Source organism: Tupaia chinensis, unplaced genomic scaffold, assembly GCF_000334495.1.
Source record: "Tupaia chinensis unplaced genomic scaffold, TupChi_1.0 Scaffold000420_1, whole genome shotgun sequence".
Classification (NCBI taxonomy): Eukaryota; Metazoa; Chordata; class Mammalia; order Scandentia; family Tupaiidae; genus Tupaia; species Tupaia belangeri.
In genome coordinates this window covers 234146-246943 of record NW_006159925.1, presented here as the reverse complement: position 1 = coordinate 246943, position 12798 = coordinate 234146, and the positions used below count along the sequence as shown (strand labels likewise).

Here is a 12798-nt window from a genome sequence, read left to right as displayed (position 1 = left end):
CTAATAAGTGAGCCACCCTTGCACTACGAGAATTATCGTATTTGCTCATGAGATACAAGTTTTAAAAACTTACTGTTGCCCGGGGCTGGCAGGTGGCGTGGTGGTTAAGGGCGCTGAATTCCAACGTGGCCGACTGTGGTTTGAGTGTTGGACCTGGCAGCTTGCTTTCTCACTTTTCCTCTCTCGCTGTGTCTCTCCTTGCTCAAATATAAATAAATAAATAAATAAATAAAGTTAAATAAAATAATTATTAAAAAAAACTTACTGTTGCCATGTTTGCTATGACTTTATGATTTTTGGATTGATACTCATATTATCAATATTATTATTTATCATGTATTAACATTACTATTATATGTTGTTACTATGTGTGTGTGTGTGGTATTTTCCAGGTATTTGAGCCAATTTTTCACTCAGTTTATAAAAATGAACTTGGAAGTTTTCCTTTATTTAATGTGCTCTAGAAACAGTTTTGGTAAAGTCAGATTTTTTTGATCTTTAAGATTTTGGCAGAGTTCCCCTCCAAAACCATATGGGTCTGTTAATTTTTTTTTTTTCTCTTTATGGGGTGAAAGCATTCTATGACATCTAAATTTACTTGTGAAACATTTTACAAAATCAATTATACTGTTTTTTTAAAATAATCTGTTTCATTATAATTTGTTTAATCTGTCAATTCTTTGTTTAGTTTTCTTTCTACAGTCAACTGATTGTTGGTGTATTTTTTTTCTCTCAATAAAACTATTTGGGGATGTGTTTTTTATTTCTCCTCTTTTTCTTTTTAACTCTACACATGCCTTCATAGTTGTAATTACTTCTTTTTATTTTATATAACCTTGTTTTATCATTTCTTTTGTCTTTAAATTTTTATGTAATTAATATTTTATTTATGTATTTATTTATGTATTTTCCTGACAATGTAATATATATATTTAAAGTTTTTTCTATGAGAGTACTTGAATAGTAAATGGGAAACAGTAATGAAGGTATGAATTTATTGTGATGCAAAAAATTTAGTACTTGAATAGTACATGGGAAATAGTAATTAAGGTATGAATTTATTGTGATGCAAAAAATTTTGATATATAATGTTTTCCTTGAAAGTTTGTAATTCTACTTTCATCTATCTTTTCATTCAAAATTATAGTAGGGAGTCGTTACATATGAATGCCTTTTTATTTTCTATTAATTGTTATGTTTATTATCGTTTAGTCAGTCAATGATGATATTGCTTTCTTTTCAAATGTCTGGAGCATAGTAACAGAATATACAGCCATGTTTTGGAGAATGTTCCTTTTTAAATGTAAATTTATTTATTTATTTACATTCATTCACTATACATCATTACAGCATACCAAGTGAAATTTCCCATCCCAGAATGCACTCTATATTGGCTCATTCAAGCACATCAACATAAGTGTTATCATCAACAAATAATTTTCCACTTCTTGTTCCCTGTATATTTTGCTTTTTTGGCCATCCTTGATTCCCTCTCTCTCTCACCCTCTGCTATGTCTCACCCTCCTCCCACACTGTCCCTGGTATCCATGGTTGCTTTCTATGCCTTTTCCCCAAATTTTGTTCTGAGTACTCTTGAAAAGAAGGGTTCCTTCTCTATTAACAATTTGAGCTTCAATATTTACTTAGAAGGGTCCAGAAAACGGAGTGGCAATGAAGCATGGTACTCTAGGAAGCAGTGTCACATGGAAACCTCCCCGGTTCATGCCCAGTCTCCTCTCTGAGTGCACTGAACATAAATGTGCCTGTGATCTGGAGCTGGCTGGGCTGAGGGGGGTCAGGGCATCCGAACCCTCTGGGAAGCTGCCTCACTTTGTTCCTTTCTCTCTCTTTGTTTCTCTTGCTCTTGGATGATGTAAATAAATACTTTAAACATACCAATGTCTTAGCCTTCCAGATGTATTTAAGTATAAGAAATGTGCATTGATCTGTCATAATATTAGCAGTGTACATTTTTAGCCCCTGTATTTTCTGCTCTATGCAACTTTGCAAGGTTTAGTTGCTGATAGTAGCCAGTTTTAGTTACTAGTACTAGCCATTCTTTTCTAAGAATTATTGTATTTTTTATTTATTGTCATTATTTTATTTTATTTTTTGAAGTTGACCAGAGAGAGACAGAGAGAGAGAGAAGGAAAGTGAGAAAGCAAGGTCTGGAACTCAAACCATGGTCAACCATGTGGGAATCCAACCACCTTAATCACCACAGCAGCTGCCAGCTCCTAGCCATTATTTTTAATTTGCCTTAATTAATAATTTTTGCCCAAATTATTTACTATTTGATATCAAGAGCATTGCCTTTGTTTCTTTTTTATTTACATTTACCAAGACATAGCTGTCCTATTTTAATCTCACTTAATAAGACACATCTCTTACATACCTAGCAGAGCTGGTTTCTGAGTTCTTAGACGACCACTGAACTGTTCTATATGCTACTTAGCCCAGAGATGAGGTTTCCTCAGATTCGTTCATTCTTAAGATGCAGTCACACATATTTCCACATTGTTTGATATTCTTCTGAGAGTGCTTGTTGGGATTTTTTGTTTGCTTGTTTTATTTTATAATATTTTATATATATGTTCCCTTTCACATTTGAATGTTCCAACTTCCGAGCTGTTTACTATACTTATGACCTAACGCTATAAATGATTTTGCCACTTATTCTTGATGGGCATTATTTTCTTTCTTTAGTAGTTCTACTTTGTCTGCTTGATGTCCAAACATAATCAGGAATGTTAGGTACCAGCAGGTGGAGTGGTGGTTAAGGTGCTGGACTCCCACATGGCTGACCATAGTTCAAGTTCCAGACCTAGTGACTTGAAACTCACTTTGGGTGCATGTGTGTGTGTGAATCCAAAATCCCAGAAGGAAAATGGAAGAAAAGAGATTTCAGAGTGGCCAGCGCCCCTGGGAGGGTGATTTCTCACTTTCCTTCTTTATATCTTTTCTGTCTCCTGCGAGCACACATGGCCTATGGTAAAAATCTAAAAAAAAGAAACAAACAGAATGCAATTTTCAGAAATAACCTTTGTGGGACCAGCAGTTAGCATAATGGCTATGTCACTGGACTCCCACGTAGTCAACCGCAGTTCGATTCCCGGATCAGGGGGCTTAAACTCACGCCAGGCGCGTATGGTGCGTGCCCAAGACCCTGAGAGGACAATGGAGGAGAAGGAATCGTGGTGTGGCCATAGACCTTGGGGGGTGATTTCTCACCTTCTGTCTCTCTGTCTCTCTCTGTCTGTCTGGTGAGCACACGCACCCTATAGCAAAAACCGCTCAGAAAAAGAAAGAAAGAAAGAAAGAAAGAAAGAAAGAAAGAAAGAAAGAAAGAAAGAAAGAACCTTTGTTGCACCCTTTCTCTGGTAGAAGCTGACTTCCTCGTGGTACAGAGATGTATGAGCTCTTACTTAGGATCTGGGCTTTGTCATTTTAAAATTATTGTTATTTTTAAGATGAGGAGGAAACACAAACTACTCTACTATGCAGTTTTTCTTGGCTTTTTCTAAACCTGGCTTGTCAGTTTGCACGTGGGCACAATGCCACCCGAACAGATGGGTCCCTGAGAGAATGTGAACAAGTGACAATTATGTGCTAGATGAATACCCGGTAAAATGGAAGCCCGAGCATCACAAGTTCTTAATGTCTGATTTCAATCACATGGGTAGTTTTTGTCAACATTTGAATATCGAAAGTTATGGCTTAATTGTAATATATTGAAAATTCACCTTTGAGAATCCATTGCCACTACCTACGTTTTCCATAGAAGTTAGCAATTTCTTGGCATGGGGTTGATACACAGTATTTTAATATATCATATGTAGTGAACTTCTGAATTAATTCCTAGTATATACAAGGAAGTTCAAAAAGTTCATAGGAAAAATGGAGTTAATATATGAGTTTATTTTAATGTGAAAACATTTTGAAATCCATGCACAGTTTTGTCATCATACGCATGTTTCATGAACTTTGTGAAAGCTCCTCATATGTACTACATACGTGTGTATATCTGCATACATATGCTTTGTCTAAAATTTAAAATTAAAAACCAGTGGACCAGCCAGTGACGTGGTGGTTAAGGCAGCAGAATCCCACCTGACTGACTATGTAGTTGGAATCCCGGATCCGTGGCTTGGAAGCTCACTGCACACATATAAACATGCTCAAACGACAAAAGAGCGAGGAATGGAGAAGGGATTGCAGCAGGACCATCCACCATGGGGGTGCCTTCACACTTCCTCTCCCTCTCCCTGTTCAGCCCACGTGCCCACTAGCAAATTAAAACTAACAAACAAAACTGAAACTGCCAATATTTTACCTTGTTTCCATTTTGTTATGCTGTGCAGTGGCCAAAAGGTTAGAGTACATACAATTTTATATCATGTGCCATACCCTAGTTTTCTATTACCAATTTATATGATCAATTTTAATGTGTGTGGGGGCCACAGGAGTGTTAAGTGAGCTCAAGTGTAAGAACACCAGTGAAAACTAGAGAGCTTGTTCAGCAAAAGCTAGATGTTTAACTGTCACCAGATACACGTGTAAGCCTTTAGTAGTTCAGAAACTTTTCTAGATACTTGGGAAATCTTTGTGAATCTAAAAATAATTTTTTTCTTTTGTTTCATTCATTCATCACCTCGTCCTCACCACTTGCAGATTGATTTCAAGTGAGAAACGGACTAATTTGAAATATCGTTGATGCAGGAGAGGAGTCACTCACCATTTTTGTGGACAAGCGGAAGCTGAGCAAACGATCTGAAGGCAGTGATTCCAGCACCAACAGCTCGTCGGTCACCCTGGAGACCCTCCACCAACTCGCCGCCTCCTATTTCATCGACAGGGACAGCACCCTGCGGAGACTTCACCACATTCAGATTGCGTCGACTGCCATAAAGGTACGACCGAGTCTCTGCTAACCTGTTCTCAGTTCCCCCTTTCCATCCTCCCACGCACTTTCACATAGCTGCTTATACCGCTCACTTCAACAGCTGTGTTATAAAATTGTATTTAGCATGTCCTTGTGTTGTGAATTCTGCAATATATTTAAGATGAAAGGGCGTACGTTCCCATGGGATTTTTCTGTGTCATAACTGAGTCAAGGTTTCTCATGGCCAAGTTTAGTTGAAATATATTTAAATTGTACACGCTTCTCTGGGAGTACCCAGACTGCATTACAAAGTACACATGGATACAACTTGGTGTTAATCCACCCATTCCTCCGGTAATTCTTCTGATTTGACTTGATGCATTTACCACTACCATCCCACAAATGGGCTTTATTAGGCTCACAGTGGTCCATAGCAGGAAAGAGCATGAGGAAGTCATGGTTTAACATCTGTTCCTCCCATTGTTTTTAAGATACAGTTAAGAAGGAGAAGGGCTTGATGGTAACATTATAGAAGTCAAATACACTACAGATACTAGTACTAATCCAGAATTAGTGGAGTAACATGTTCATTAAAATCATTTGACTTTAACTACACTAAGATCGACTTTATTAAAACTGAGGGAAGGGGAAAATAATGTAGCTCTAACTTTTCTAAACAAAGGAAAATAAACAGAGAGACAGAACAAGGGAGAGAGAGAGAAGCTGTCATCTCTAAAACGATAGAATTTTAGACATGTTTCTCCATCAGTATAGGCAACAAGTTATTTTGTTTGACCTGTGGCCATTGTAAATCTAACAGAATGAAGAGCTGGTGAGGTGTGATTCTAGATGAAGATAATAAGACCGTGATAAAATACAAAGCACGTTTCTACGTATTTCAAACCCAATGTTTTATACTTAATATAAAAAAAGCATTAAATACGACATTATATTCCTCTCTAACACTAAAATTTAAGTGTGCATGTTATTTTAGGTTGAAATGTTCCTACCTCAGTATGTTAAGAATTCTAGGAAAAATAACCACAAGGTATTTTTTTTTTTTGGTCCAAGATGTACCTGAGAAAATAAAAAGTTATATGGAAACATTTTTAGTGTAAAGGTTACACAAACAATTGTACAAAGTCCTGATATATTTACTTTCAAACCTGTTATAGAAGGGATTGAAAAAGGCTTGTGTAGATGCAAATTACATGATGGTTTGGTTTTGACAGTAGGATTCATGCGATATGGGATCACCAAATAGATGACCAGTGCTATATGGATAAAACCATACCCAGTACAAATGCAGATACTTTAGGTAATTTGAACATTTCCTAAGGTAAATATAGTTAGAGATATTTACTTTGAAATTACTGAGGAGAAATAAGATTTTTCAGAAGTCACTTTCAATAACATGAACAGTAGCTTAAACTGTATTTTTAATAGAAATTACTATGAAAAGTGTGTCTATTACATGATGTGCTGTTTTTCTTTAGTTCACCACTGTGACACCTCACTATAATTCTGCACTCACACTAAGAATTAGTCATACGCAGTTCATGTCAACATCCAGTGAGCCTTTGCATGTATTTCTCTCTTCCCATAAGAGAAGCGTATGTTGAAGAAGCTCATTTTAGTGGGACACGCTATTGTATGCAGGCCTTGTTTTAAGACTCTGGTGACAACAACTGGGAGTGACAGGGCATCACAAAGCCTGAGACTTGGCTGTGTGGTAGAAATAAGCCCCAAAGGAAAAGAGATCTTTAAACAAAACGAGTGCCTGAGAGCTGCTTTGGGGAAGAGAAGAGAGTCACCTGGAATTTTGGAATCAACAACCTCCCTTTGACAAGGCTACAGGGAAGGGCCATTCTCCACTGACCGTGGAATGAAATTCCAGTGCACGTTATGGGCTGTTTCGAAGTGTGTTTAGCGTGGCTGGGTCTAGGAAAGAAAAGGGGGCCTTCAGATTGGGGGAAGAAACAGAACTTTATGAAAATGATACAGGGATGGACTGTGGACAAAAATACCCATATCTCCTGCCGGACCTGAGGAAACAAGTAAATGAGGTGTCTCCTCATTCACTTGTCAAGTAAATGGCAATGTCATGGTAAGAACGTAGATACAGAACTTTTCAGAGTCCAAAGATCACGTAGAAAAATGAGACAGAAAGGAGTGCTGTTAGACATGTGGGGATGTATTTTTTTTAATTACTTTATTTAACTTTATTTATTTATTTGTTTTAATTTGACCAGAGAGGGACAGAGCAAGAGAGAGAGAAAATGAGAAAGTAAACTGCCAAGCCTGAGTCTCAAACCACAGTCAGCCATGTGGGAGTCCAGCATCCCAACCACCACATCACCTGTCAGCCCCTTGGGATGTGTTTTTAAGCCTACAAGGAGTTCCCTGAGACAGTTAAAAGTTTAAGTGTTGGGACCAGCAGATGGCATAATGGCTATGTTGCTGGACTCCCATGTAGTTGACTGTGATTCGAGTCCCAGACCCGGCAGCTTAACCTCATGCTGGGTCCATGTGCCTGCATGCCCAAGATCCTGAGAGAAGAATGGAGGAGGATTTCTTACTTTCTGTCTCTCTGTTTCTCTCTGTCTTTCTGGTGAGCGCATGTGCTCTATAGCAAAAACCTCTCAAAAAAAAAAAAAAATTTTCAGTGTCCTAGGATCCTCTGATCCTGGGTTAGCTGCAGTCTGGGTTAGTGTGACGGTTCCAGAAAACGCTTTGCTTTGGAATGCTGTGTTGAGGCACTGGAGCCAGACACGGTGTCCACGAGCACTTCAGGAGGCCTATAGGCTCCTTGAATTACGTTGCGCACTATGTCTGCGCATTTTTCTGGAAAGAGTATCATTTACATTATTACTTACCAGATGTGTCTCTGCAAAGATAAAAGATGTATGTTCTCCATTTTAGGTCCAGCTAAAATCCTAAGTGCTCAGATGTAAGTTAATAGGGTATGAGGAACTAACAAGATATGGAAGGCGGGGGTGGATGGAGTGGATCCAAGGGTGTTCAACTACGGAAAATTCTTTATAGTTGAATAAATAATTCAGTGCGGTGTGTTCTCCCAGTATCTTTGAAACCAAGGGCTTAACTCCTTTGTTAAATCTTTAAAGATACAATGTGTTGCTTTTATATTTTAAAGAATCAAACTTGGAGTAGCAAGATACATAATTTCACTGATTTGGTAAGTCAACTTGTATTTCAAATGCTTTGTAGTAGGTATTTGATTTCTTAAACAAATGTTGAAGTTGTCCCTTGATTCACAGAATTTAGGAAATAGTATTGCTCAAAAAGAAAGTCAAATAAGATTATCAGATGACAGCACAGCTATAATTAAATCTGTAGAATCATGTCAGTTTTATCATGCTAATTCTTACAAAACACAAAAGAGTTAGGCAATTAGTATTAATTATGAGCCAGTTTCTCTAAATTGGAACGGAACAATTTGTTGTTTTTATCTCTCACCATTATGAATGCAAGCATAGAAATGTAGTTCATTAACATATCTGTAAATTTTAAAACAGCTTGAAAAATATCCAACCTCATTAATTGCCATACTATTGCAATTAATGACACTTACTTCAAATATTTTTATTTTTTATTAACTTTTGGACAGTTTTATTTGTTACTAATAATTACTATAACTACACACCTACAGAGGTGCAATGTGCTTTTACAGCACATGGATGTAATGTGTAATTATTAAATCATGGTAATTAATATACTGATTCTGTAGGTTGATTTTTATATCCTATAACTTTACTGAATTTATTGGTTCAGAGAGGTTTTTTTTTTGTAGAATCTTTAAGGTTTTCCATGTAAAAGATCCTATTGTTTGCAGATAGGTACAAATTGACTTCCTCATTTCCAATTTGGATGCTCTTTATTTCTTTCTCTTGCTCAGTATCTATGGCTGGGACATCTAGTCCTAGGTTGAGAAAGAGGGTTGAATGTGGAAATGTGGACGTACCTCTCTTTTTTTATTTCTGGATTATTTTTTTAGAGTGTTTTTTTGCTATAGGGCATGTGCACTTGCCAGAAAGACAGAGACAGACAGAAAGTGAGAAATCACCCTCTGGGGGTGGGGGCATGGCCATGCCGCAATCCCTTCTCCTCCATTCTCTTCTCGAGATCTTGGGCACTCACACATACACACTCAGCGTGAGTTTAAGCCACTGGGTCCAGTACTTGAACCGCAGTCGACTACATGGGAGTCCAGTGACATAGCCATTACGTTAACTGCTGGCCCCCTCTTGTTTCATTTCTTAGAGAAAAATCTTTCAGTTTTTCTCCTATAGTGTCATATTAGCTGTGACTTTGTAAGATATGGCTTTTATTGTTGAGGTACATTTCTTCTATCCCTAATTTGCTGAGTGTTTTTTTTTTTTTATCACAAAAGGATGTTGGAGTTTAAAAAAAATAAAGAGTCTATGAACTCTGAGTAATACTGCCATGTCAATGTTGGTCAGAAAATGTAACAAGTGTACGGCTCTGGCCAGAGGTATTGGTAATGGAAGTTGTGCATGTTTAGGAACAAGGGTATATATACTGGAATTCTCTTTATGCTCAGTTTTGCTCTGAACTCAAACCTGTTCTATAAAATAAAGTCTACTTTAAATTTAAAAAGAAGTCTGCATTTCTTGAGATGACATTATAATTTCGTCTTTCAGTTGGTCCATAGGGTATATTACATGTATGGATTTGCCTGTGCTGAGCAATCCTTTGTCCACAGGGTAGGACTCACTCGGTCATGTTCTATAATCTTTTTGATATGCTGTTGAAATCAGTTTGCTAGTATTTTGTGGAGGATTTTTACATCTATATGCATTAGGGTTATTGGTGTCTGGTTTTCTCTTTTTGTTCTATCTTTGTCTAGTTTTGGTAATCTGGGTAATGCCTGCCGCATTGAAAGAGTTTGGAAGGGTTTTTTCCACATTGGTTGCTTGGAATAGATTGAGGAGATTTGATATTAGCTCTCTATTAAATTTTTGTTTTAGAATTCAGCAGTAAAGTGATGTGTTCCTTTTTTCCCTTTCTTTGTATAATTTTTATAGTTTGCACATGCACTCACCATAGAGAGACATAGAGAGAGAGAGACAGAGGGATAGAGAGAGAGAAAGAGAGAGGAAATGAGAAATGACCATGTGGGGAATGACCATGTGAAATACCTTCTACTCTATTCTTTTCTTGAAATTTGGGGCACCCACACACATATACCCAAAATGTATTTCAAGTCACCAAGTCTGGGACTTGAACCACTCAGTAGGCCACGTGGGAGATTTTTCTTGGGAGGTTTTTTTTTTTTTTTTTAATAAGCTATAAGAGATGCAAGTTCTCTGGAGAAAGACAGAGAGAGAGAGAGAGACAGGGAAATTGAGAAAGCACCTCATAGGGGTGGGAGAGGGTTGACCTCACCATAATTCCTTCTTCTCCATTCTCCTCTCCAGATTTGGAGTGTGCATATACATGCACTCAGTATGTTTTCAAGCTGCCTACCTAGGAATCAAACCATGTGATAAACTATGTGGGATCCAGCCATCTCAAATACCATGTCACCAGCTGGCCCATTAAGAGACTTTCATTACTGATTCAATGTCAATAGTTGTTCTCTGCCTTTTCAGATATTCTAGTTCTTCCATGTTTCAGTCTTGGCAACTTGTATGTGTTTAAGAATTAACCTGTTTTATTTAAGTTTTTCAGATTGTTGCTTATCGTTAGTTGTTCATTATAGTTGTTCATAACAGTATCTAATTACTTTATGTATTTCTGTAGTATCAGTTGTAATGTCTCTTTTCATTTTTTATTTTAGTTACTTGTCCTATATCTTGTTCTTAGTTGAGTTAATGATTTGTCAATTTTACTTACCTTTTCAAAGAAACAACTTTTTGTTTCATTGATTTTATTATGTTTCTTGGTCTGAAGCTTATTTCTTCTCTGGTCTTTATTATTTCTATCATTCTGTTAATTTTTGATAGTTTGTTCTTATTTAACTAGTTCCTTAAGGTAAGTCCTTAGATGGTTTCTTTATTTACTTATTTTTAAAGGTACTCATTTCTACAGACTTCCCTCTTAGAATGCTTTTGTTGTATCCTACAGGTTCTGGCATATTGTGTTTTTGTTTTCACATGTCATTCAGGAACATATTATTTAGTTTTCATGAAATCGTATGATTTTCAATATTACTCAAGTTATTGATTTCTAGTTTTATTCCACTGCAATCAGCAAGGATACTCAATCTGACTTCCATCTTAAAAATTTGTGGGGGCTGGCAGGCAGGTGGTGTGTTGATTGAGGTGTTGGACTTCCACATGACCGACCACAGTTTGAGTCCCAGACCTGGTGGCTTGCTTTCTCACTTTCTCTTTCTCTCTATCTTTTGCTGGTCAAATTGAAAATAATAATAATAATAATAACAACAACAAATGATGTTAAATAAATAAATAATTTAAAAAATGTTGGGGGTAGTACTATCCCATGGAGTGATGATTAAAGCAGCTGGATCCCACATGGGCGACTATGTGGTTCCAGTCTTTGGCCCAGTGGCTTGAAAAACATGCTAGGTGTGAGTGTCCAAGACCTCAAAAGGAGGAAGAAATGGAGAAAGGTTTGCAATGTGACTATTCTACATGGAGAGTGATTTTTCACTTTCTGTCTTTCTCTGTCTTACTCTGGCCAGTGAATATGCCATCTGACAATTTTTTATTTTATTTTATTTTTTGGCCTAATATGTGGTCTATCCTGAGAAATGGCCCACGTACTGATGTGAAGAAGTATATCCTGTAGTTGCTGGTAAAAATCTGTAAATACCAGTTAAATTCATTTGGTTTATGGAACAATTTAAGTTTGATTTTTTTTTTGTTGGTTTTCTGTCTAGATGATTTGTCCAATGCTAAAAGTAGGGTATTGAAGGCTACAATAATTATTTTATTTATTTTAGATCCAGTGATAATTGTTCTAAATATTTAGGTGATCCCATGTTGGTTATATATGTACTCAAAATAGTTATCTTCCTAATTAATTGATCCTGCCACCATTTTATAATGTCCATATTTATAACTTCTTACAGTTTTGAATTGATGGCTGTATTATTATCTGATATGAGCACAGCTATTCCTACTCACATTTGAATAGAATTTCCTTTTTCATCTCTTTCAGTCTATGTATGTCTTTACATACAGGTGCTTATAGGCACTATATATACTTACGTTTTGCTTTTTTTCTAATCATTCTGTCAGTCTGTATGTTTTAAGTGGAGAGTTTAATCCATTTACATTTAGAGTTACTATAGATAGATTTGAACTTACATTTGTCATTTTGGTAAATATTTTCTGATTGTTTTGTATATTCTTTGTTTCTTTTTTTCTTCTTTTCTTGTATAGGATAGTAGTTTGGTGATTTGTGTGTGTGTGTGTGATGATTGGGTTTGATTTCTTTCTGTTTCTCATTTGTATATCTTGTCTACAAGTACATTTTGTATCTTCCATTTTTTTTTAATGATGGTAGTTATTACTCTTTTACTTTCATATGTAGGACTTCTTGCAGGATTTCCTGTAAGGTAAGTCTAGTGACAACAAATTCTCCCAGTGTTTGCTTACCTGAGAAGGACCTTATTTCTCCTTCTATCCTGAAGGATAAGTTTAGTGGGTATCGTATTCTTGGTTGTCCATTTTTTTGTTTAGTATTTTGAATTTATTATCCTCTTCTCTCTAGGCCTGCATAATTTCTGCTAAAATGCTGCTGTTAATCTATTGGGCATTCTATTATATTCAACTTGACACTTTTACTATTTTAAAAATGAATCTGCCTTCGGATTTAGTGATTTTAATTAAAATAAGCGTCATCGAAGACTTCTTTTGATCAAACATGTTTAGAGATCATTGAGCTGCTTCTGTCTGAATATCCCT

The 12798-nt window shown here is 36.5% G+C and overlaps 1 protein-coding gene across 1 annotated transcript in view; it reads left to right on the top strand.

Annotated features, from left to right (window-relative positions):
• BRINP3 (BMP/retinoic acid inducible neural specific 3) overlaps window positions 1–12798 on the top strand; it is a 428987-nt gene that overhangs the window by 277071 nt on the left and 139118 nt on the right. The window contains exon 4 of the mRNA XM_014590228.2: window positions 4720–4910. Coding sequence (XP_014445714.1) covers window positions 4720–4910 — 191 coding nt within the window. The remainder of the gene's footprint in view (window positions 1–4719; window positions 4911–12798) is intronic.